The following is a 21,442-nucleotide window of genomic DNA, read 5'->3' as shown; positions in this document are numbered from 1 at the left end:
CGACACGCCGTGATAACTTGTGACATCTAAGGATCCACAGACTTAAGCAAATAAAGCCCTACTTCATATTCCTTTCATGATAACCACTTTCTCGATCGTAAAAAGTTCAAAACGACACTGCATGGTAGCTTGTTCTTCCACCTCCAAATTAAGTGATAAGGTTAAAGAGACAGAGAATGATGGCTATGGTCTTTTGTACGCATGCTGCTATATTCTTATGCATTGTCAAGACTGACTTAGGCAATTTCGCCAAGTCAGTATTGCCAACGACGGCGTATGGACTGAAACTACTCAAGGAAACCTAATGAAGAGGTGTAGCATCAGTTTCTATTGCAATGGACCCTGCACTTTCTAAACGGGGTTTGTTGAGTTCTTGTCTTGATCATTCTTTTATCTTTATTTATTAGGGCACCTATTATGGCGGTGACATGAACTCAGTTCGTGATAACGGTTGCGACATCCCGCTGCTGAGCACGACGTTGTCAGGTTGTCAGCCGCGGCGGCCTCATTCCGACGGTCCAGGAACGCAAGAACGCTCAGGTATACTGTAATATTTGTGTCAGCGTTAACTAATCTCAAGTTGCCATAACCAGGAGCGCTGCATTACACCTTCTCTCATAGCCAAATTGTTGCTTTGGGACGTTAAAGACCATTAATAATTCAACAGGACGAACTTCGTATGCTGTGATATTAGAGCGCAGCTCTAAGGCGCCCGTGTCCGCGTTGAGCGTCGGCGTGACTCGGTGTCGTTTCTCGATGTATCCGAGCGAACGAGAACGACAGATGAAAATGAACGTGGATCGCAGTGGCAGATGAAAGAAAAGAACGTGAGGAGGAAAGTGAAGGAGGAGGGTATGGCGAAAGGGTGGGGGAGAAAGCAAAGTCGAACGAGGCTACGAGATGGCGCCATAGTATCTGTAATCTGACTGTATGCGGGACGCGAATTGTGTAGTACTTTCTGGAAGCCACGCGATTACTCTAACCTTCGACGAGTCTGGTGTAACAGCCGATGTGCTTCAACCGCAGATCAGATTTTCGACGATCGTCGAATCTGCTCGCCGCTGTCGCTGTGCTTGAGTGTTACTTGTTTTGTTGGGCACATGTACGCCTAATAAAGAGTTAAATTTGTAACTAACAGTTTTGGCATTGTGTCGTTCTTCCTGGTCACTACCACGTGACAATGCAATCATAATACAAAATAGTGTCAGCCAGATATTTCTGAACAATGAGCGACGCAACCGGCGGAAGTGCTCGGTCTGCAGCAGCTGCTAAACGAGTTGCCAGAGCAGAGGCTCAGTGGCGCCGTCGTCATGACCGAGAGGTACACGCTGCTGCAGCACAAGCTAAGCGCCCTCGCCGAAAATAAAGAGTTGTATGTAGCTGTACGAACACACATCTCTGACTCAATTTATCGCGAAGTGAAAACGCGCAGAGCTGTGTTCAAATCGCGCATTAGGGGGTATCGTAATCGTCGGTAATTTTTACCGTTAAATAATCGCAGGTAGCCGTATATAAGGAGCGCTGCACTGCACCGTCTCGCATAGCCGTACTGTTGCTTTGGGACGTTAAAAAAACCATTAATAATTCAACAACATGACGATAACTTCGTGCTGCCATTCGCGGTCTTTAACATCCCTTCAAGCTGCGGGTACGGTGTGCGCATTATACCGTCGTTTGCCGGCAAGATTTTACCTTGTAGAGGTTTTGCTGATGCCGGTTCTTAAACTCTGGTGCGGCTTCCTTGAGTTTGGCGTAGATCGTGAAGTAGAACATGACGAAGACACCGTGCCTGAAAATATTGGAAGTGAGGCCCAGGCTGAGCCCCTCCCTACCTAAGCCGTTCTTGCGGTAGATTTGTCGGGCCAGCGAGTAGGCGCTAGGCTGCGCCGCCACTAGAGTTCGGTCAGTCTGCAACCGGACCTGCGAATAATTTCATTTATTAACTCTGGTCAGACGTGAGAGATCACTGCAAAACCACATTTTCTACGCTACGCCTGCCCCGGTGGCTTAGTGGTCACGGCTATCCTGTGTTGAGCGCAATGTTTCGGGTTCGACTGCCGACTTCCGCGGCGGCATTCCGATGAGGGTGAAGTCCAAATGTACAGCGATATTGATGCACGCTAAAGGGCCCCAGATGGTCAAAATGGATCAGTAGTTCTCCACTACAGCGTCTTATATAACTCCTCTGATGCTCTGACACATTAAGCCCTATCAATCACACTTAATGAACCACTGATATTTATCAACGCGCCGATACGCCGATGTGGGAGCGTCCCGCAATCAGAGACAGGTTGTGCCGAATGTGTAAGAATTGAAGTAGAGTTCCTAGGTTATATATATATTTTTTTCTGTTTAGGACAGGATGACGACATGGATGAGATAGATGGCTCAGCCTAAATGACAGAGTTACGCGTGTACACCCTTTGGCGTGTAACAAGAGCAGGTGAAAAGAGCTGATACATGAGGTGCCCGCAAGCTCTGCCACAATCGATCACCAGCACTTCCACGCCTCAATTCTTATGCTATGAAAAGTTTTAGCGCACCCAGTCTTGAACCTGCTTCCGGCTCCGGCGCGGCATAAGAAAAAAAAAGCATTTTGAGTACATATACGCGCATGTACGGCGGCAAATCGCAGTGACACTACTGGCTTATTGCATCCGTAGCTTGCGCGCAAGTCAATATGAGAGATGTGATACATCGATGCGCGCGCCTCGCATTGAGACCCCCTTCTGGCGAGCAACTAGCGCGCTCACCTTAACAACCTCGAATGGGTTAACGGCGATTCCCTCTATGGCGCCCGCCAGGAAACCTGAGATGAGGTTGTTGGGCACCAGCGACAAGTGGGGCGAGAGTAGGCGCTTCGTCTGCTCGTACACGAGGAACCGCAACGCCATCTTTGGGGTCTCGACCACGAGCACGGGCACGATGCCCTTGTAGATAGAGAGCACGCCCTCGGACTTGGTCATACGCCGGAAGCAGTCGGCGATCGACTTGTACCGGTTCGGGTCGCCTGCCGACTGCATCTGCAGGCGCGTCTTGACCACGTCCAAAGGGTGGTTCACGCACACCTCGATGAAACCCGCGACGGCGCCCGAGGAGAACTGTACGGCGGCCTTGTGTTTGTGGCTTAGCAGCTGCTTGGTTTCGGACGACTCGGACATCGTGAAGGTGCGCTGCTACCGTGCGCCTCGTAGTCGATGTCGCTGGGTGGTTCGTTCAACGTCGACGGCGACGCGACTGTGACGAATTCTCGGGCTGCTGGGGTGCACGTCTCTAAGGGTCTCCTTGGAGGACAGGCGCATCCTCACCTGGAAGTGGACGGAAGGGAAAAAAATATATTCGCACGACGAACTGGCTAATTACGCGACGTGTTAAGTTCGGCTCATGACGAAAGTACCACAAACATACATAACAAGAGTCACGTGTTCGACCTGTTTAGCATGCGGGCGATGCAGGCTTCTTCTGGAAGTAAGGACATAGTTCAATTAAGCACGGCGCATTATTGCGTCAATGGCTGTAGAACGTCGTCCTAATTATCGACGCCGCTTGTGGGTCAGTCCGGTATAAGTACAGGCGCGAAGCCATGTGCAGAAAGCTGAACAAAAATGCACTTAGCGCTTGCGTACATCTTTCGGATACCACGTCTCCCCCTGCTGATGGAAAATGAGATCGCCATGCCAGGCCCATCTCTTAAAAGCAAGTAAAGAGACAGTTCGTGCATGGAGGACGCTTCCTTGGCCCTGTTCAGAAGTGTAGTTTTTGTGACGTATTGGAGGAGCCAGGTAGAACGAAATTAACTATCCATCGAATGAATTTTTGTGGTACGCCACCGCCATGGACCTTCTCCGTCGGTGTCGCCACCGCTGGGAGGCGGCTCTGAAAAGTTCGGAGGTGGAAGACCAGCTCTGGGCCGTCCAACAAACCGAAGATGCCGCCTGAGTCCAAGGACTTCGAGCCGCCACCTGAGGCCACCACAACCACAACTGCCGCACCCCTTCTTTTTAATAAAGTTTATTTTCTTCTTCTTCTTCTTGCGTGCATCGTTAGGCAGTATTTAGTAAAGCAATGAACGGGGCTAGTTGGTGGACGTCAGGCAGCATATCAATGAAAAAAAAATTTTTGCGTTTACGTACCAAAAACCGCGATGTGAGTATGACGCACGCATATGTCAAAGTAATATTGCTATAAAGGAAGTTATCTTATATGATGACTACAATGACTGTTGTGACTCACACTTGTCAAGGTACTTGCACGAGGCGAGGCTTTTGCACTAAACCACGGTAAGGGCTTTTTTTCTGCCCTTCGCATTCCCAAGTGCACTGTATCTGGCTCGTTCTCCCGCCTTACGGCTGGTTACCTACGATCCCCTATGAAAAGGAAAAGCTTTTGTAACATGCGTCCCACCTCATAATCTCTTACAAGTAGTCTATTCATATTCATCTCGCAGTCGCTTGACGCTCTTCGGGTTGCAGTGCTAATAAATATCCTTATACAGTAAAACAAACAAACAAGAAAAAATGCATGACAGGCAGATATCATTTCTAAGTAGCGACCTAACATGAATACGACTTAATTATGACTTGAGCGAATGACAATATCTCAACAAGTATATGTCAAAACATATTTTTTCCAAGTAAAGAAGATGAAACTAGATCAATAAAAACAAAGATCGGACATATAACCCCGACACAGTGAAAAATGACACATAAGGACGTGCTAGCCCAATGGCTATGGCGTTGCCCAGCTGAGCTTGAGGACGCGGGTGCGACCCTAGCTGCGGTGGCCGCATTTCCGTGCATTTGGGGCGCGCTATGGAATGCCAGGTGGCACGTTAAGGAATGCCAGCACCCACATTACGGCGTATCTCACGATCAGATCGTGGTTTTGGCACGTAAAACCCCGGGATTTAATTAATTAATTACACATATAAGGGAACATATGAAGCGATGATATCCAGGAACATGTTTTCCACTTTATTCTCGCTTACTTGCATAGGTGCATTTTGCATGGCATCTTCGGCGTTTTACCGGACTGCTATGCACGAAATGAAGGCACATTCACCGACGCTAATCTCGCGCCAAGATTGCAGATGCAAGCTTGGGACCGTTGCTCTTCGCAGAGAGAATGCAGACGGCCTGTACCGGGAGAGGGTAACATCCGGCCTCCGCTCGGCTTGTGATACAAGTTCACGTGGGCCGGTGCGAGCGGGCGAGATATTTGGCGTCCTAGATAGACAGCTCCGGAGTGCCAAGCCGCTGATAACCGTCCGCTATCACGGATACGCATCCCGCGAGCATAAAGCCTCGGTCTCACGTGCCGTCTGCGACGAAGTGGGTTTAAACATTCTTTTTTTCGCAAGATAAGGCTGATTGGAAGGCATCCCATCGCTTGCGTCGATTGCATTATCGAAAACCATTCGCGCTGAAAGGAAGCCTTCTTTTTCGTCGTTTTTTCCCCCCGTATAATCACGATTAACGGAGCGTCCGTAGCGCTTTCAATACAGGTAGCTTTCACTATCTAAGAGAGTTGTTAGGAAAATGTTGTAAGCGCTTTGCAGCCGCTGTAACAGTCTACAACAATGAAATGTAATTGAAGTGAACTTTTTTTTTTCTTGCTTCCACCGAGAAAGATTCCTATAACGCTCAGGAAACTGTGCAACAGAGATATGGGTTTGTAAGAGCCTTAACTCGTTGTGCACCTTTTTATGCACCTTGTTTTTCACGTTGTTGTTAAACATAAATTTGATCTCTAGCTTATGTTTTCTTTATTCATTGTATCATACAGCTGGGCTAGTTTAATTATTTACGTGAGACACCGCTACTGATAATTGCTATGCAGCTGCGTTTTTGACACTCTGGCCTCGTCTTTGGCTACAATGGTGACAAATCCAGGATCATTGGAACGTGCGCTTCAACACTTATGAACAAAAAATATGGACAACGAAAACTCTGCGAAATCACTGCAACAACATATTTCATTCTCTTAAGTACTTTTATTTTCTTACCCGTAAGCTTTTTTTTTTACTTAAAAAAATTTAGAAAAGTTATGGGGTTTTACGTGCCGAAACCACTTTCTGATTATGAGGCACGCCGTAGTGGAGGACTCCGGAAATTTCGACCACCTGGGGTTCTTTAACGTGCACCTAAATCTAAGTACACGGGTATTTTCGCATTGCGCCCCTATCGAATAGCGGCCGCCGTGGCCGGCATTCGATCCCGCGACCTCCTGCTTAGCAGCCTGTGCTTAGAAAAAAAATTCTCAGTACAATAAAAGTAGTTATGATGTTTCTCAGGCAGAAGTGATGCTATTCGTTTAAAACGGGTTCATTTCACCAGGTCACGCTATGTTTGACGACATGCGTGAATGAACGCCTGGAACGCTTCATATTCAACCAACAGCATATAAAAATATTTACCGCGGACGGCCGCCTAAGGGGATACGTGACCTCTTTGAAATTGTGTCATTGTCAAGGCCAATGCAACGGTATCATTCTATACCACGCGTCTTGGGACAAGGTTGTTTTCTTTCTTTAGCGAAGTACCCGACATCCTGCCTGAGGGAAGTCGCTTTGAGTAAGAAAACGACACCACAGCGTAAACTGCAGCCTCCCACTTTTTTCTTTCCTTCTTTTTTTGTTCCACTAGCAGAAACGTCTCGACGATGATGAACTAGGCTTCATCGCAACCGGCCCAGCCTCGCGAGGATATGCGAGCGGAAGCAATCGTATGGGGCGAGGAAATGGCGGAGAGGCGAAGCTATTAACTATAGACACTCGGGATCGAAGGGTGAATACGGCACCCGAGACACGGAAGTCCTCCATGCACCGACAATTCCGATGCTTTGTCTTCAGCTGCTTTGCGCGAACTCCGTCGATCGCTCACGACGCCGTGCCCCTTCAGTGTTTCCCTAGGCGCTTAAGACATTGACTTCACTGCTGCAGCTCAAACTGCCTCCGCAGTCCTCGGAGTGTCACGCAAACAGCACGAGCTGCCGTCACCGAGTGCCGCGATCGTGACGTCTCGCCCGGATATCCGAGTCAACGGCGCGTCATAGTGTGAGCGAGTCGACGGCGAGAGCAGCCACACAAACCTGTCTACGGAAGAGGCAGAGGGCGCCCCCCTCTCTCATCCATGGCCGTGAAGCATTGGAAGGTCGAAGGAAGGGAGACAAGACGGTGCCGGTCCGCGACTCTGTTCGAGCCCCTCCAGGAAGTCCGGCCGGTCGGAGAGCAGCGGTAGTAGGTCACCACGTTGGCGTAGCGGTTCCGCTCAAGCAGTCACCGCCGCTGCTACGGCGATCACGCTGCCGATGAGTGACGCCCGCCCGTCTCGCACAACCAGACACTCCGTTTGAAGACGACGAGGCCTGATCCGCTCGCTGACAGACGGCGGTGCAATAATTGGGTGTATGTATGGGCGACAAGGCGATAACCGGAGCGCGTCGCTTTTGCAAGTGCTTGCTATGCGGAGGCTGACGTCGGCTGACGGGGTGCTGGCAGAAATCCCACCGCTCTGCGTTTTCTCCTTTGTTACGGGCCTGCAGCCATTGTTTAAATTTCATCGCGAGGGGTTGCCGCTCCGGCGACAGGCGCCCGCCGCTTCGTCGCAAGAGATAAGCAAAGGTCGAAGAAGAACAAAAAAAAAAAAAAAAACGGTGAGAATGAGGCTACGAGATATTCCTGCCTAATTATCGCACTGGTATCCTTCCGTATAGAAAGAGACTCTCTGAGAGACTACTAGCAATTCAGTGGGTATGCGCCACTGGATTCGAGGTTATCATCTTTATCACACCACAATGACGGTGCGAGAAGGGGTAAACACGTGCGGGTAACCAACACTTCAAAAAAAATATTTCACTATATTTTTTCATTCTTTTCTTCTTTTTTTTTTTGCTATTGCCGAAGCCTGCGTCCTGAACTTGAGGTAAACGACCATGAAGGTGACAACCCAATGCCACCCTACATGTCTGCCTCTCTCTACGTCCGATTAATTGAGTCCAAGTTTCTCACGTCTCACTCAACAATTATATAATCCTTCTCTTTCGCCCTGTCTTGCTCGACTGCACCTTCCACCTGGCTACAGTAATATTTTCTTCGTGCTGTTATTCCTTCCTCTTGCTTCCTCCACTATTTCTTGGCCCATCAACCGCGGTGCTTTGCGCCATTTTCTTTTTATTTGTATGTGGTGGAGAACGAGGGGAGAGGAAAGGAAACTGAAAGGGGGGCAGGACAATAACTATACAAACAGCTTTGATGGCTTCGCAAGCAAATATGTTGCCTCCTTTGAGGCACCCTACTTTAGTCGTGTGAGTGAAACACATCCACGCTCTACAACTTCTCCTCTCCACCCTTTCCGAAAGGTTACGCGTGAGCCCACGTTATTTTAACAACTTCCTTTTCGTAAAAAATTAGTCATTCCATGATAGGAGGCTCTGTAAGCTACGAAAGGCACACCATGCAATGTATATCGGAGCGTTCATATCTTGGTCAAAGTTTTACATCATAAATTCGGTATCTGAGAAACTAGTTTCAAGCCATATTCTAAACGCATAAAAAAATTCAAGGACGTCTTGCTTTTCCTTTCTTGCCGTTGCCTCTGCGGGAAGGTATAGTTAAAGGGTGAACAAGGGAATAATGTTGTAGCTTTTCTGGTAGTCGTTGCCTCCAGTATAAAAACCTGGCACATTTCTGCACGGCAAGAATGTAATTAACGTGCCGAAAATATATTCACCGACACATCATGCAACACTCAATTTTAAAGCATATCCTTTAAACGAGACATTTTGGTCCAGCCCTGTGTTTCCCTTAAAGCTTGAATCCGCACGATAAAAAAAGGGGGTCCCACGTAGCGCTTACCCATTTCTTGGTATCAACATACAGTCCTTTCTCTAGTGAATCTTCCGTCGAGATCACCGTCTTCTTTTAATACTTACGTCGGCGAAGAATTTGCGATTTCTCAAGTTCTATGCCACACACTTGTCAAGCCTAAAGCGCCAGTTCTTAACGCAAACACAGTGCAGACTTAATAATGTTCTATTTGGACAAGTTTGTATGCCATGGTTTCGAAAACTTGCAACGAAAAAGCCACAAAGATAGCAGAGAATACACACAACTACTATGAGCTTGGAAGACAGAAAAAGCGTGACGGAAGAATTTCGGAGATCATTAGTAAGTGGGCCGAGTAGTCTGTGTCATAGTCGTGCACCATTCTTGCTGTCTCTAACACGTCTCACTACTATGATTATACAAACAAGGTGCAGAAGCACAACGGTCGAGAGCGCAGATCTGTGGACACTGCGCTCGCACCCTATGGTACTTAAGAATGCTGTGTCTCGGTAATGTAAGGATTTTATTTCGATTATTTTCTTCAGTGCGCTTCTTCAGTAGACCGAGCGGAGCTCCGGCTACATTATCGCCGGGATCGGCCGGTCCTGAAAGTAGCTAGGCAGGGGTATCCAGAACATGGCGTCCATGACGTATTACCGCCTCCTGGTATTGTCTCCGGCGCTTGCAGTACATAAAAGCAGTGCCTTTGAGAGTTGTGTTTGGTACTCCGAGGAGCCGTCACTGGGCCATGGATTTGGACACCGCCTCTAGAATCGAGCGAAAGGTTACGTTATACTGGCAGCAGAGGAGCAGGTGCTAAAGGTGACTGACGTTAAAGAGCAGGCGCTTGTTACCCTTGCAAATAGCATAAGTGATGACAACACTCGGCGGGCCCACGAACCATGCTCAGCAGGATTGCGCACGCTGCGTGAAACAAAGCGACGTGCCCTTTCGCTGCGTCTTGCGCAACGCCACCGCGTCGTGATTCATTCGCGTTTCTTTCTGACTGCGCTCTTTCGTTTGCGCACGAACTCTTGCACTTGCAGAAAATGGCGGAGTAAGGTCCGGCGGAAGGATTTTTGCTGCCCAATTTAGATTGAACAAAGCCTCCCTCATGCTCTTGCGTGGCGGGTGCATAAAAATGGAACAGATGGTGGCAGGCGAGGTAAGCAGCTAACATGCTCGGCCAACGAGTTCTCAGCGCAGCCTGGTCGGAACATTTAATTCTTAAAGCGCTATTACTGCAAGCTGCGTAACTTGCGCATAAAACGTTTTGTTAAAAGCGTGAGCTTCACTGCCAGAAAGCAGCGTAAAGCTCTCAGATTAAAGATGAGTTCATCAATTTTTTAAGCCTGTCGAAAATTGGAGGCACCTACTGCAACATGACGGCGAAACTGAAAAGATGTGATACACTGTATCAGAAATGCCTGCTTTTCTGTGTACCTAAATTTTAAGCACTTTCGTATGACGTTGAAGTATTATTTCTGTTGTGTTACAAGTAAGACTGAGCAAAAATATTATAGGTAACTATGGATCACATACAATGATTGATACTTAATCGTGCAGCTACCACCATTCCTTCATATCCATGCCATTTGGAGGAAAGTCGAAGGTAAAGCCTGTATGTCATAGTATTCTTTTGTTCGCTGTCATTTGTGGAGTGTCGCTCTGATCTTTTGTTACGTATATGTTACCTTGAATAGACTTGTCCAGCGCAAGTCCGTGATGTTTCTTGCAGTCGACACGTCAATACAAGAATGAATCAAAACCAACCAGCGCGGATGTCGGTTCTGGTATGTGTTACCTCCGCAATGGCTCTACTGGCGAGATATCAATATCTCTTATTAGGCTAAGAGAGTCAAATTTTGTTCGCCTCATCACTGTTGTAACAATATAAAATCACGATGTCAACTGATTTATTCTCTAGTTTCGCGCCTAGCGCATTCGTGACATTTGTATCCGATTATGTCGACTGTCACCAGATTATTGAAAGGGCCATTGCAGCTTCAGCTGGTGCCATGAAGCAGCATCTTCAAGACGGAGCTCTACTGCCTCTAGCTAGCCTATTTACTCAACGCTTTCAAGACTTCGGGCAGTACTCTAGAGAAAATTATAGAAAGAAACTTCATAATATATTTGCAACGAACGCTGATCATTCGGCTTTGCAGGCTGTGTGCCATTGTTGTTCTGGAAACAACATACTTGATTTGATACAAATATACGTACCAGAGCTGGTGAATGGCATAACGCCCAGCAAGACACGGGTATTTAGAAAATATTTACTTCAAATTTAAATCGATTATGTAACCTTCCTTGATTCATTACGAAAAGAAAAGAAAGCATCGAGCAGTTAGAGCTGCGTGTAAGAACGGGTCCAAGCAAGAACACAAACGACATCGTTTTGTCATTTGTGTCCTTTCTTTGTCCCTCTCTTTCGTGCTGCTTCAATTCCATCATGTGCCAGCTGGCCCGCGTGAACGCTGGGTTAACAGTGGACTCTGTATAAGCAACCTTGCTGAATTATTTCTCACTGTAGGCTCTAAATATGAAGCTTTATCTCTTACACTTCCGACCAGAAACAAAATATCCGAACATTTTTCGAACATCGCGACTCTTCAAATGGGCCACACACAAAGCAAGGGTCATCCGGTCGGCATTCGAAATTTCGATAATATGCTCACGCGTTGCGTATACACACGTCGGCCAGTGCGCCTCCGTAAGTAGAAGCCACCGGAGGAGGAAGAGGATGACGAACACGTAGCTCGAGCGCTCCGGTGTCGAGGACGTGGCCCCTCCTTCTGGACACTAGCCGTCCCAAGGAGAACCTCAAGAGCATTTCAGGTGAGCCGAGCAAGTCCGCGACAACGAATGTGCCTCGCGTGTTCTTTGCGCGCGAGGCACAGACGTGACGGCGGTGCCAGGGCGACTATCTAACGTAGTCGGGAGCGGGTCCCCTTAGTGACAGGCAGGAAGAGTACGCCGGCGGCGTCTTTATATGTTGTTACCGGTCGGAAAAGAAATATGACACGAGGCAGTGGCGTTGCGGAATTCACGGCAAAAGAGCCCGTCGCTTCGCATGCCGCAGATCGCGCTTGCGCGATAGTGTTGTGCTGAGCTTGACTTATACAGAGCCGCAAGCGACGTCATCGCTTACATTTGCAAATAATAAAGAAAGAAGCGTCATCTTTGTAACGTTAGTCATTTCTGGCACTTTCTCTTCTACCATTTGCTCGCAATAACCCCCACCAATACAAGCTTGCCCAAACGTAACAACCTTGTTAAGGCCGTACTATGATCTCTGCTAAGTATACTTATACTCTATCGATTTGACAGCTAAAGGTGCGTTGTATAAAGGCTGCGAATGCTTGGTCAGTGCAACACAAGAACCGACAAGTTTTCGTGGACTATTGACCCGACCGCAAGCTTCGTGCTTGACGCAATCCAGAATGGTAGCGTTGTTGCGTTTCGCCTGCGACACGTGGTTTTGCCGGCGCGACTGCGGCGGGGCGGCAGACATTTTGGCCCGATCGTCGTCGCCGCAACACTCATCGCCAGGTGTTTCCAGGCGCGTCTGCGGCGATGCGACCGCCTAGGGATCCTCCTCGCATTCCAGTCATTGTGCCCGAAACAGGCGATGCCAAAGCAGGGATCTCATTCCAGTTATTGGGCCCGAAACAGGCGATGCCAAAGCAGGGATCTCGTTCCAGTCATTGTGCCCGAAACAGGCGATGCCAAAGCAGGGATCTCATTCCAGTTATTGGGCCCGAAACAGGCGATGCCAAAGCAGGGATCTCGTTCCAGTCATTGTGCCCGAAACAGGCGATGCCAAAGCAGGGACCATCCTCTCATTACAGTCATTGTGTCCGACCGGCAGCGCCACGACAGGGTGCTACGAGATCGTGCGCAGCGCCACGACAGGGTGCTACGAGATCGTGCGCAGCGCCACGACAGGGTGCTACGAGATCGTGCTCGACATGGTGCTACGGCATCGCTACGACAGTGTGCGTCACCATTAGCCCATTGTACATTCACGTGCTCGTCTTTTGAGGGGTTCCTTCTTGCCCTCAACTGCGAGAGTATAAAAACAGCTGCCCCCGGACGCCAAAAGGAGGGCTCCGATTTCTTCTGCTGAGTGAAGTGCTCTCCCGTCTCTCTACTTCGGTCAAACCTGACCGCCAACTCTTTGCGATGTTAAAATAAACAAGTTGTTTCGTTGTTACCAGTCGACTCATGCTTTGCCGGGACCTTCGGATGCTTCCAGTTGTACCCCAGGCCGCCAGGCCAACGCTACCCTTGGGGCTTGCGACCCAGGTACAACCACGGGCGTCAGCGCCGAGTTCCCAACAGATCGTACCAGCAGTCCGGTCCAAACATCTGGTTGGCAGCGGTGAGATCGCCTACGACTTCAAACATCTGGTTGGCAGCGGTGGGATCGCCTACGACTTCAAACAACTGTCTGCCAGCGGTGAGATCGCGACAACGGAGGCCAGCAGCGAAGAGATGCAGTTGACTGTATGCTGAGCAGCTCATCGACGATCCGGGAGCAGTGCAACGAGCCCTGTGTGACGACTGGTTGCCTGCAGCGGAACGACTGCGCGGAATTCCTGCCTGCGAGGTTTGGTGAGTGCGGGACTTTCTTCTTCTGAGCTTTGCCAGGCTTTTTGTTAGTGTCAGAAACAGAGCTGGTAATTGTGGTTGTCGTTGCTGCCGGGTTAGTTTGCGGCAAGACAATAGTAAGCAGTAGAGAAAGCAGCATTCAGAGCAGCCATGGATTTGAAGTCGTTGCGCAAACCGAAATTGTTGGAGCTTGCAAGAGAGTTGGGTCTGGATGTCTCAGACAAACTCAGAAAACCAGAACTGCTAAAGGCTATTCTTGAGTTAGAGGCTGAGGATGACGAGCTGTCGGAATGCCTTGAGACTATTGAAGAGAGGGAGACTGCAAAAGAAAAAGAAGAACGTGAACGTAAAGAACAGAAAGAGCGAGAGCAACAAGAGCGTGACCGTCAACACGCTTTGGAAATGAAGCGTCTTGAGGTAGAGATGGAACGCGCTCGTAATGGAAGTCAGGCACACGGTGCAGGAGAACGCGTATTGTTCAAAATGACTGACCTGATGCGGCCGTTTAAGCTTGGAGAGGACATTGGTTTGTTCCTGGTTAACTTTGAGCGAACGTGCGAGAAGCAGGGGTTCTCTCGGGAAACGTGGCCACAGCGCTTGCTCACTTTGTTACCCGGCGAGGCGGCCGACGTAGTCGCTCGCTTGGATAGAGAGGAGGCAGAGGATTTCGACAAAGTAAAATCGAGTCTGCTAAAAAAGTACCGGCTGTCTGCGGAGGCGTTCCGTCGGAAGTTTCGGGAAAATGAGAAAGGCAAAAGTGAGTCATATACAGAGTTTGCGTATAGGCTTATGTCGAACATGCAGGAGTGGCTCAAAGAAGAGAAAGCGTTTGGTGACCACGATAAAGTTCTGCAGTGCTTCGGGCTAGAACAGTTTTATAGTCGGTTACCGGAGAACGTGCGATACTGGGTCTTGGATAGGCCAGACGTGAGTACGGTGGCTAGAGCCGCTGAGCTAGCCGAGGAGTTTGTGACGCGTCGAGCTCGCGGAGCTAAGGACGGTCAAAAGGGTGAATTTGGCTCGAAGTTTGAGAGGCCGAAGTTCACGCCCATGAGATTAAAGGGGGACACGCGTAGTGCGGATGCGAGCGAAAGCAGTCCGACCAAACGTAAAGAGACGGCGGCAGCCAAACGCAGAAAGCGGTTCGAGATGAGGCGAGCACGCTTGTGTTATACGTGCCAGAAGCCGGGTCACTTTTCGGCGCAGTGTCCGGAAACAACACCAAAAGTTGTGTTTTTTTCAATAGGCAGCACTGACGAGAACATGAAGCTTCTCGAGCCTTACATGCGAGACCTCCTCGTGAACGGGAAAGAGTGCCGAGTGCTTCGCGATTCCGCAGCTACGATGGATGTAGTTCACCCATCTTACGTAGAACCCCATATGTTCACGGGCGAGTGCGCGTGGATCAAGCAAGCCGTGGAAGCTCATAGCGTGTGTCTGCCGGTAGCAAAAGTGCTTATTGAAGGACCTTTCGGAGCGCTTGAGACGGAGGCGGCAGTGTCATCTATGCTGCCACCCCAGTACCCGTACCTATTTTCAAACAGGTCCGATCACCTCCTGCGCGAGAAGGGGCTTTTGTTTGGTGAAGCTAGTGTTCAGGCCTTAACCAGATCGAAGGTTCGGGAGCTCGCTGCAAAGGCGGTAGTTGCGGGGCCGACGTTATCAAACAACGAAAAAGGGTCAGAGGCGCAGCAAGCTGATATTCAGAGCACGCCCGAACTGAATAGACTTGAGTCTGTAACGTTAAAGGCGCCAGATACTGGAGAGGAAACGCCCGACGCGGGAAAGTTAGAAGAGCTATCTACTGATTTGCTCATCGCGCCTACGTCAGACGGACTTGATAGGTTGCTAAAAGTCAGCCGGTCGGCTTTGATAGCCGAGCAAAAAAAGGATGGCAGCCTGGAAAACGTGCGCTGCAATGTCAAAGAAGGTATCGCCAGGAAAACTGCGCGTTTTGTGGAAAGAGGTGGAGTCCTGTACCGGAAGTATCTAGACCGCAGAGGAGTGGAGTTCGATCAGCTGGTCGTGCCTCAATGCTATCGTCAGGATCTGTTGCGCTTGTCACACGGGGGTTCGTGGTCCGGACACCTAGGAGTTAAGAAAACTAAGGACCGTCTCTTGCAAGAGTACTATTGGCCAGGGTGTTTTCGGGACGCAGACCATTTCGTGAGGACATGTGACACTTGTCAGCGGGTGGGCAAACCAGGGGACAAATCGAGGGCGCCGTTGAAATTGGTACCTATCATTACGGAGCCTTTTAGACGGCTCGTTATTGATACTGTGGGACCTCTGCCGGTAACAGCCACGGGGTACAGACACATTTTGACTGTGATCTGCCCAGCGACAAAGTTCCCTGAAGCAGTGCCGCTTAAAGAACTCAGCTCAGTTGAGATAGTTAATGCACTACTGTCCATATTTGCGCGAGTTGGTTTCCCTGCGGAAATCCAATCAGATCAGGGCACAGTGTTTACTAGCGCTTTGACGACAACTTTTCTCGAAAGGTGTGGGGTAAAGCTGTTACACAGCTCAGTGTACCACCCACAGTCGAATTCCGTTGAGAAGCTCCACTCCGTCATGAAGCGCGTGTTGAGAGCCTTGTGTTTTGAACATCAAACTGACTGGGAGCTGTGTCTGCCTGGGGTGATGTTTGCTTTACGGACCGCGCCGCATGCAGCTACGGGGTTTTCGCCAGCTGAACTGGTGTACGGTCGCTCGCTTCGATCTCCGCTTCGCATGCTTCGAGAATCATGGGAAGGTAGGGGCGACGACCCAGTCGTGGTGGAGTACGTACTTAAGCTCCTCGAACGCTTAAGAAGGGCACAGGAGTTGTCAGGTGAAGCAATGGCGAAGGCCCAGCAGAGGGCCAAGGTTTATTATGATCGGACAGCCAGGGCCCGTCGTTTTGAGGTTGGCGATGAGGTCATGATATTGCGCACATCGCTAAACAACAAACTAGACGTGCAGTGGGAGGGCCCAGCGCGAATTGTTCAGAAACTGTCGGACGTTAACTACGTGGTAAGTCTGCCAGGAAAGCGGAAAGCACAGCAAGTTTACCACTGTAATCTGCTCAAACCTTATAGACAAAGGGAAGCAGTGGTGTGCATGATGGTAAACGTTCCTGAAGAGCTTCCGGTCGAGCTTCCGGGACTAGGCTCAGTGACGAACAGGGAAGACACCGGTCAAGTCATTAGTGACCTTATCAGTAAAGCACCGCTGTCGCCCGAGCAGAAAACCGAACTACACCAGCTATTACAAGAGTTTCAAGGTCTGTTCTCTGAGAGGCCTGGTAGGACTTCTGTACTTACTCATGATATTGAACTTACCTCCCCAGAGCCAGTACGATCCAAGGCGTATCGGGTGTCACCCCGCCAGAGCGATATTATGGAGGCTGAGGTAAAGAAAATGCTACAGCTCGGTGTTATTGAGGCAGGTGAGAGTGATTATACCTCCCCTTTGATTTTAGTTGAGGTACCGGGCAAGGAACCTCGTCCTTGCGTCGACTACCGCAGGCTTAATTCCATCACTAAGGATCAAATTTATCCGATCCCTAACATCGAGGAGCGCCTTGAGAAAGTTAGTAGCGCTCAGTTTATTTCCACCCTAGATCTTGTCAGGGGTTATTGGCAGGTTCCACTTACAGAAGAGGCTAGTAGGTATGCGGCGTTCATTTCACCAATGGGAACATTCCGTCCTAAAGTGTTGAGTTTTGGTTTGAAGAACGCGCCATACTGTTTTTCAAGCCTCATGGATAAAGTGTTGCGGGGACAGCAAGAATTCGCTTTACCGTATCTAGACGACGTAGCGATATTCTCCGCATCCTGGTCTGAGCATATGACACACTTGCGGGCAGTGCTAACCCGCCTGCGCGAAGCGGGCTTGACAGTCAAGGCTCCTAAGTGCCAGTTAGCACAGGCCGAGGTTGTCTACCTCGGTCACATGATTGGTCAGGGTCGTCGCCGCCCCTCTGAAATAAAAGTGGCCGCTGTGCGAGACTTTCCGCAACCGCGCACAAAGACCGATATTCGGTCGTTCTTAGGTGTCGCCGGCTACTATCAGAGGTACATCCCTAGGTGCTCTGATATCGCGGCTCCCCTGACGGATGCTCTAAGAAAAACAGAGCCTCAAACAGTCGTCTGGGACGAGACAAAGGAAAGAGCTTTTAGCGCCCTAAAGAGTGCCCTAACAAGCCAGCCTGTGCTACGATCGCCAGACTATACAAAAGGGTTCATTGTTCAGTGCGATGCTAGTGAGCGAGGCATGGGCGTTGTACTGTGCCAACGGGAAAATGGAGAAGTAGAACACCCCGTCCTGTATGCTAGTCGTAAGCTGACCAGTCGTGAGCAGGCGTATAGCGCCACCGAGAAAGAGTGTGCGTGTCTCGTGTGGGCCGTTCAGAAATTGTCATGCTATCTAGCCGGCTCGAGGTTTATCATTGAGACGGATCACTGCCCTCTCCAATGGCTGCAGACCATCTCTCCCAAAAATGGCCGCCTCCTGCGCTGGAGCCTCGCTTTACAACAATATTCCTTTGAGGTGCGTTACAAAAAGGGGAGTCTCAACGGTAACGCCGATGGCTTAAGTCGAAGCCCCTAACGTAGGAATCAGCCTCAAAATTGTTTGTTACTGATGTTTTTCTTCCTGAGGCAGGATTTTTTTTTAACATATTGCTTTTGTTTAGTGTTTCAAAGTGATGATATGCTTTCTAGTGCAATTTTTCAATTTGTGGACGCGTTCTGAGTGATGCTAGACTACTGTAAGGAACTAGGCAGTGGTATAAAAAGGGGAAAGAGCCTGGCAGGGCTTAGTGAGGGTTGTGCCGTGCTTGCTGACTGAGCGGTTGAGTTTTCAGCGTAGTTCTAACGCTTGCCGGGAACGAGAACAAAAATGTGAACTCTCCCGAAGTCACTTTGCAGTGTCCCGTGCGAACCTGAACGAGAGAACGAGGCCTTCTCTGTGCGCTGCGCTCAAGAAACGTCAAGGGACGCCCGACTTCGGTTATGAACATCATCGAGCGACATCCCTCCGGACAGCGGATGCAGTCCCCTGTCCATCGGGATCTCCTTCCCCCGGCGGGGCGGTCTGTTGCGTTTCGCCTGCGACACGTGGTTTTGCCGGCGCGACTGCGGCGGGGCGGCAGACATTTTGGCCCGATCGTCGTCGCCGCAACACTCATCGCCAGGTGTTTCCAGGCGCGTCTGCGGCGATGCGACCGCCTAGGGATCCTCCTCGCATTCCAGTCATTGTGCCCGAAACAGGCGATGCCAAAGCAGGGATCTCATTCCAGTTATTGGGCCCGAAACAGGCGATGCCAAAGCAGGGATCTCGTTCCAGTCATTGTGCCCGAAACAGGCGATGCCAAAGCAGGGATCTCATTCCAGTTATTGGGCCCGAAACAGGCGATGCCAAAGCAGGGATCTCGTTCCAGTCATTGTGCCCGAAACAGGCGATGCCAAAGCAGGGACCATCCTCTCATTACAGTCATTGTGTCCGACCGGCAGCGCCACGACAGGGTGCTACGAGATCGTGCGCAGCGCCACGACAGGGTGCTACGAGATCGTGCGCAGCGCCACGACAGGGTGCTACGAGATCGTGCTCGACATGGTGCTACGGCATCGCTACGACAGTGTGCGTCACCATTAGCCCATTGTACATTCACGTGCTCGTCTTTTGAGGGGTTCCTTCTTGCCCTCAACTGCGAGAGTATAAAAACAGCTGCCCCCGGACGCCAAAAGGAGGGCTCCGATTTCTTCTGCTGAGTGAAGTGCTCTCCCGTCTCTCTACTTCGGTCAAACCTGACCGCCAACTCTTTGCGATGTTAAAATAAACAAGTTGTTTCGTTGTTACCAGTCGACTCATGCTTTGCCGGGACCTTCGGATGCTTCCAGTTGTACCCCAGGCCGCCAGGCCAACGCTACCCTTGGGGCTTGCGACCCAGGTACAACCACGGGCGTCAGCGCCGAGTTCCCAACAGATCGTACCAGCAGTCCGGTCCAAACAGCGTATATTACGAGGCAGGATATGCGCGAATATTACGCGATAGGACGCAACGTGAGGGACGTGCCAAAAACGTGCACAAAACACTCGGCTGACAGTCTTGTTCCACAAAAATAATTGTCATCTGTCTTGCCCGCGTTTCCTTTCTTTAACGCTGAAAAAAAAAACGTGTATACCTCCCATAAGTATGTGGAGCTGATGAAAAGGCCATTACCGCAGGAGACACTCTCTTACGGATCGACATTTGCGCAGGGAATTACAAAGATTTGGAAATAATTTTTACACACCGTTTATTAAATCCTGGGGAGCATAAGAAACGTAGCGCTTATAATAATAATAATAATAATAATAATAATAATAATAATAATAATAATAATAATAATAATAATAATAATAATAATAATAATAATAAACATACCTGAGCAGTTTATTCACTTCTTCATAACAGATAATATGCTGTTAATAATTCGTTATACTCTGCCCTCTAGCTCTCTCATGCCACCATTGCTAATGAAATTCAAAATTCGTTTGTGGCTTAGTCACGTAGTTTTCTGTTTGCATTTATTCTTTTGCCACGATATGAGAGCACATTTTTCTAAAACGATAAAGTAAACGTGGGCGTAAGTCCTGTGGCATACATCCGCTTCTGGTCACGATCCCGCTCGCTAGATACGCGTCATGCCAATGTCTCGACCACGTATTCATCACTAAGCATTGCCACGACAGTGTCTGCTATCGCCACGCACAGAAAAAAAATCTTTTTGTATCCTCTGGCACCGTTTCTTTAAAATGGGGAGCTGTGTTCAGCTGTCACCGTTCTAACCTAAATATACTGAGCTGTTGATGTGCAGCGTGACACAACGTGGTTTGATGTGCATGCAGAATAGTGCATTAAACGAGCATTCACCGTACTGAGGCCTATTACGTAAGAATATTTTCCCGACGATTCTTTTCTTATCGCACATCGCAACAACCGGATGATAGGGGCGATAACGTAGGCGTGACGTACTGTCGGCCTATGACGAAAGGCCAAAATAATTGTAGATAAAACATAATATGGCTGCATGGCATAATATTGTAGCAGCTATTTATTTCCAGGTTTGTCGAAAACTGAGAAATCGTTTCTTCCAGCGATAAATTTTTATTCAGCTATACGGCGGCGAGCTGCGTCTGATAATGTTGCTGCACTCCAAAAAATTTTTGCGCCCTTTGGGGTGTATATTTGCCGCGCAACAATGCACCCTAAAGGTTTACACCCTTTGAAGTGTATGTTTGTCTCGCTCTCAGACAAAGTTACACCCTTTGGAGTGTATCTCGGCCACACAACGATAATCCTCATCTGCCTTGCTTGCTTTTCCTTTCGTGAAAACGCCGCGCCCGCTGCTTTCCTGTCGGGAATGCTATGTCATGCTGATAACGCTCTTGCCGTTCGTTACTGGGAGGTACCGGGCTCACCGACTTAAAGAAAGGAGACGCGGACAAGACAGATTACGACTATTGTTGTGTGGCAAAAGGGTCTGATTTTGTATAAGAATGCACACAACGATAATCGTCATCTGCCTTCCATGCGTTTCCTTTCTTGAAAACGCCGCGCCCGCTGCTTTCTTGTCGGCAATGCTCTGAAATGCTAATAATGCGCATGCCGTTCGTGACTTGGAAGTACCGGGCACGCAGTGTTAAAGAAAGGAAATGCGGGCAAGACAGATGACGATTATCGTTGTGTGGCAAATATACACCCCAAAGGGTGCAACTGTATTTGCATTCTACACTCTTAGAAAAATATACACCCTTTGGGGTGTATCTTGTCCCACAACAATAATCGTCATCTGTCTCGGCCGCGTTTCCTTTCTTTAACGCTGCGAGCCCGGTACTTCCCAGTCACGAACGGCATGCGCGTTATCAGTGTGACGCAGCATTCTCGACAGGAAAGTAGCCAGAGCCGAGTTTTCAAGAAAGGGAACCCCAGCAAGGCAGATGACGATTATTGATGTGGGACAAATACACACC

General features: G+C 49.3%; 1 protein-coding gene across 1 annotated transcript in view; it reads right to left on the bottom strand.

Annotated features, from left to right (window-relative positions):
• The window catches only part of LOC142579269 (mitochondrial 2-oxodicarboxylate carrier), a 28,602-nt gene extending 21,150 nt beyond the window's left edge, over positions 1–7,452 (bottom strand). The window contains exons 1-3 of the mRNA XM_075689304.1: positions 7,090–7,452; positions 2,754–3,308; positions 1,693–1,920 (exon numbers count right to left, since the gene is read on the bottom strand). Of these exons, the coding sequence (XP_075545419.1) occupies positions 1,693–1,920; positions 2,754–3,161 (636 nt within the window). The 5' untranslated portion in view covers positions 3,162–3,308; positions 7,090–7,452. The remainder of the gene's footprint in view (positions 1–1,692; positions 1,921–2,753; positions 3,309–7,089) is intronic.
• Positions 7,453–21,442: the final 13,990 nt, after the last annotated feature.

The sequence above is a fragment of the Dermacentor variabilis genome, chromosome 4 (assembly GCF_050947875.1).
Source record: "Dermacentor variabilis isolate Ectoservices chromosome 4, ASM5094787v1, whole genome shotgun sequence".
Classification (NCBI taxonomy): domain Eukaryota; kingdom Metazoa; phylum Arthropoda; class Arachnida; order Ixodida; family Ixodidae; genus Dermacentor; species Dermacentor variabilis.
This window is presented reverse-complemented; position numbering and strand designations above follow the sequence as displayed.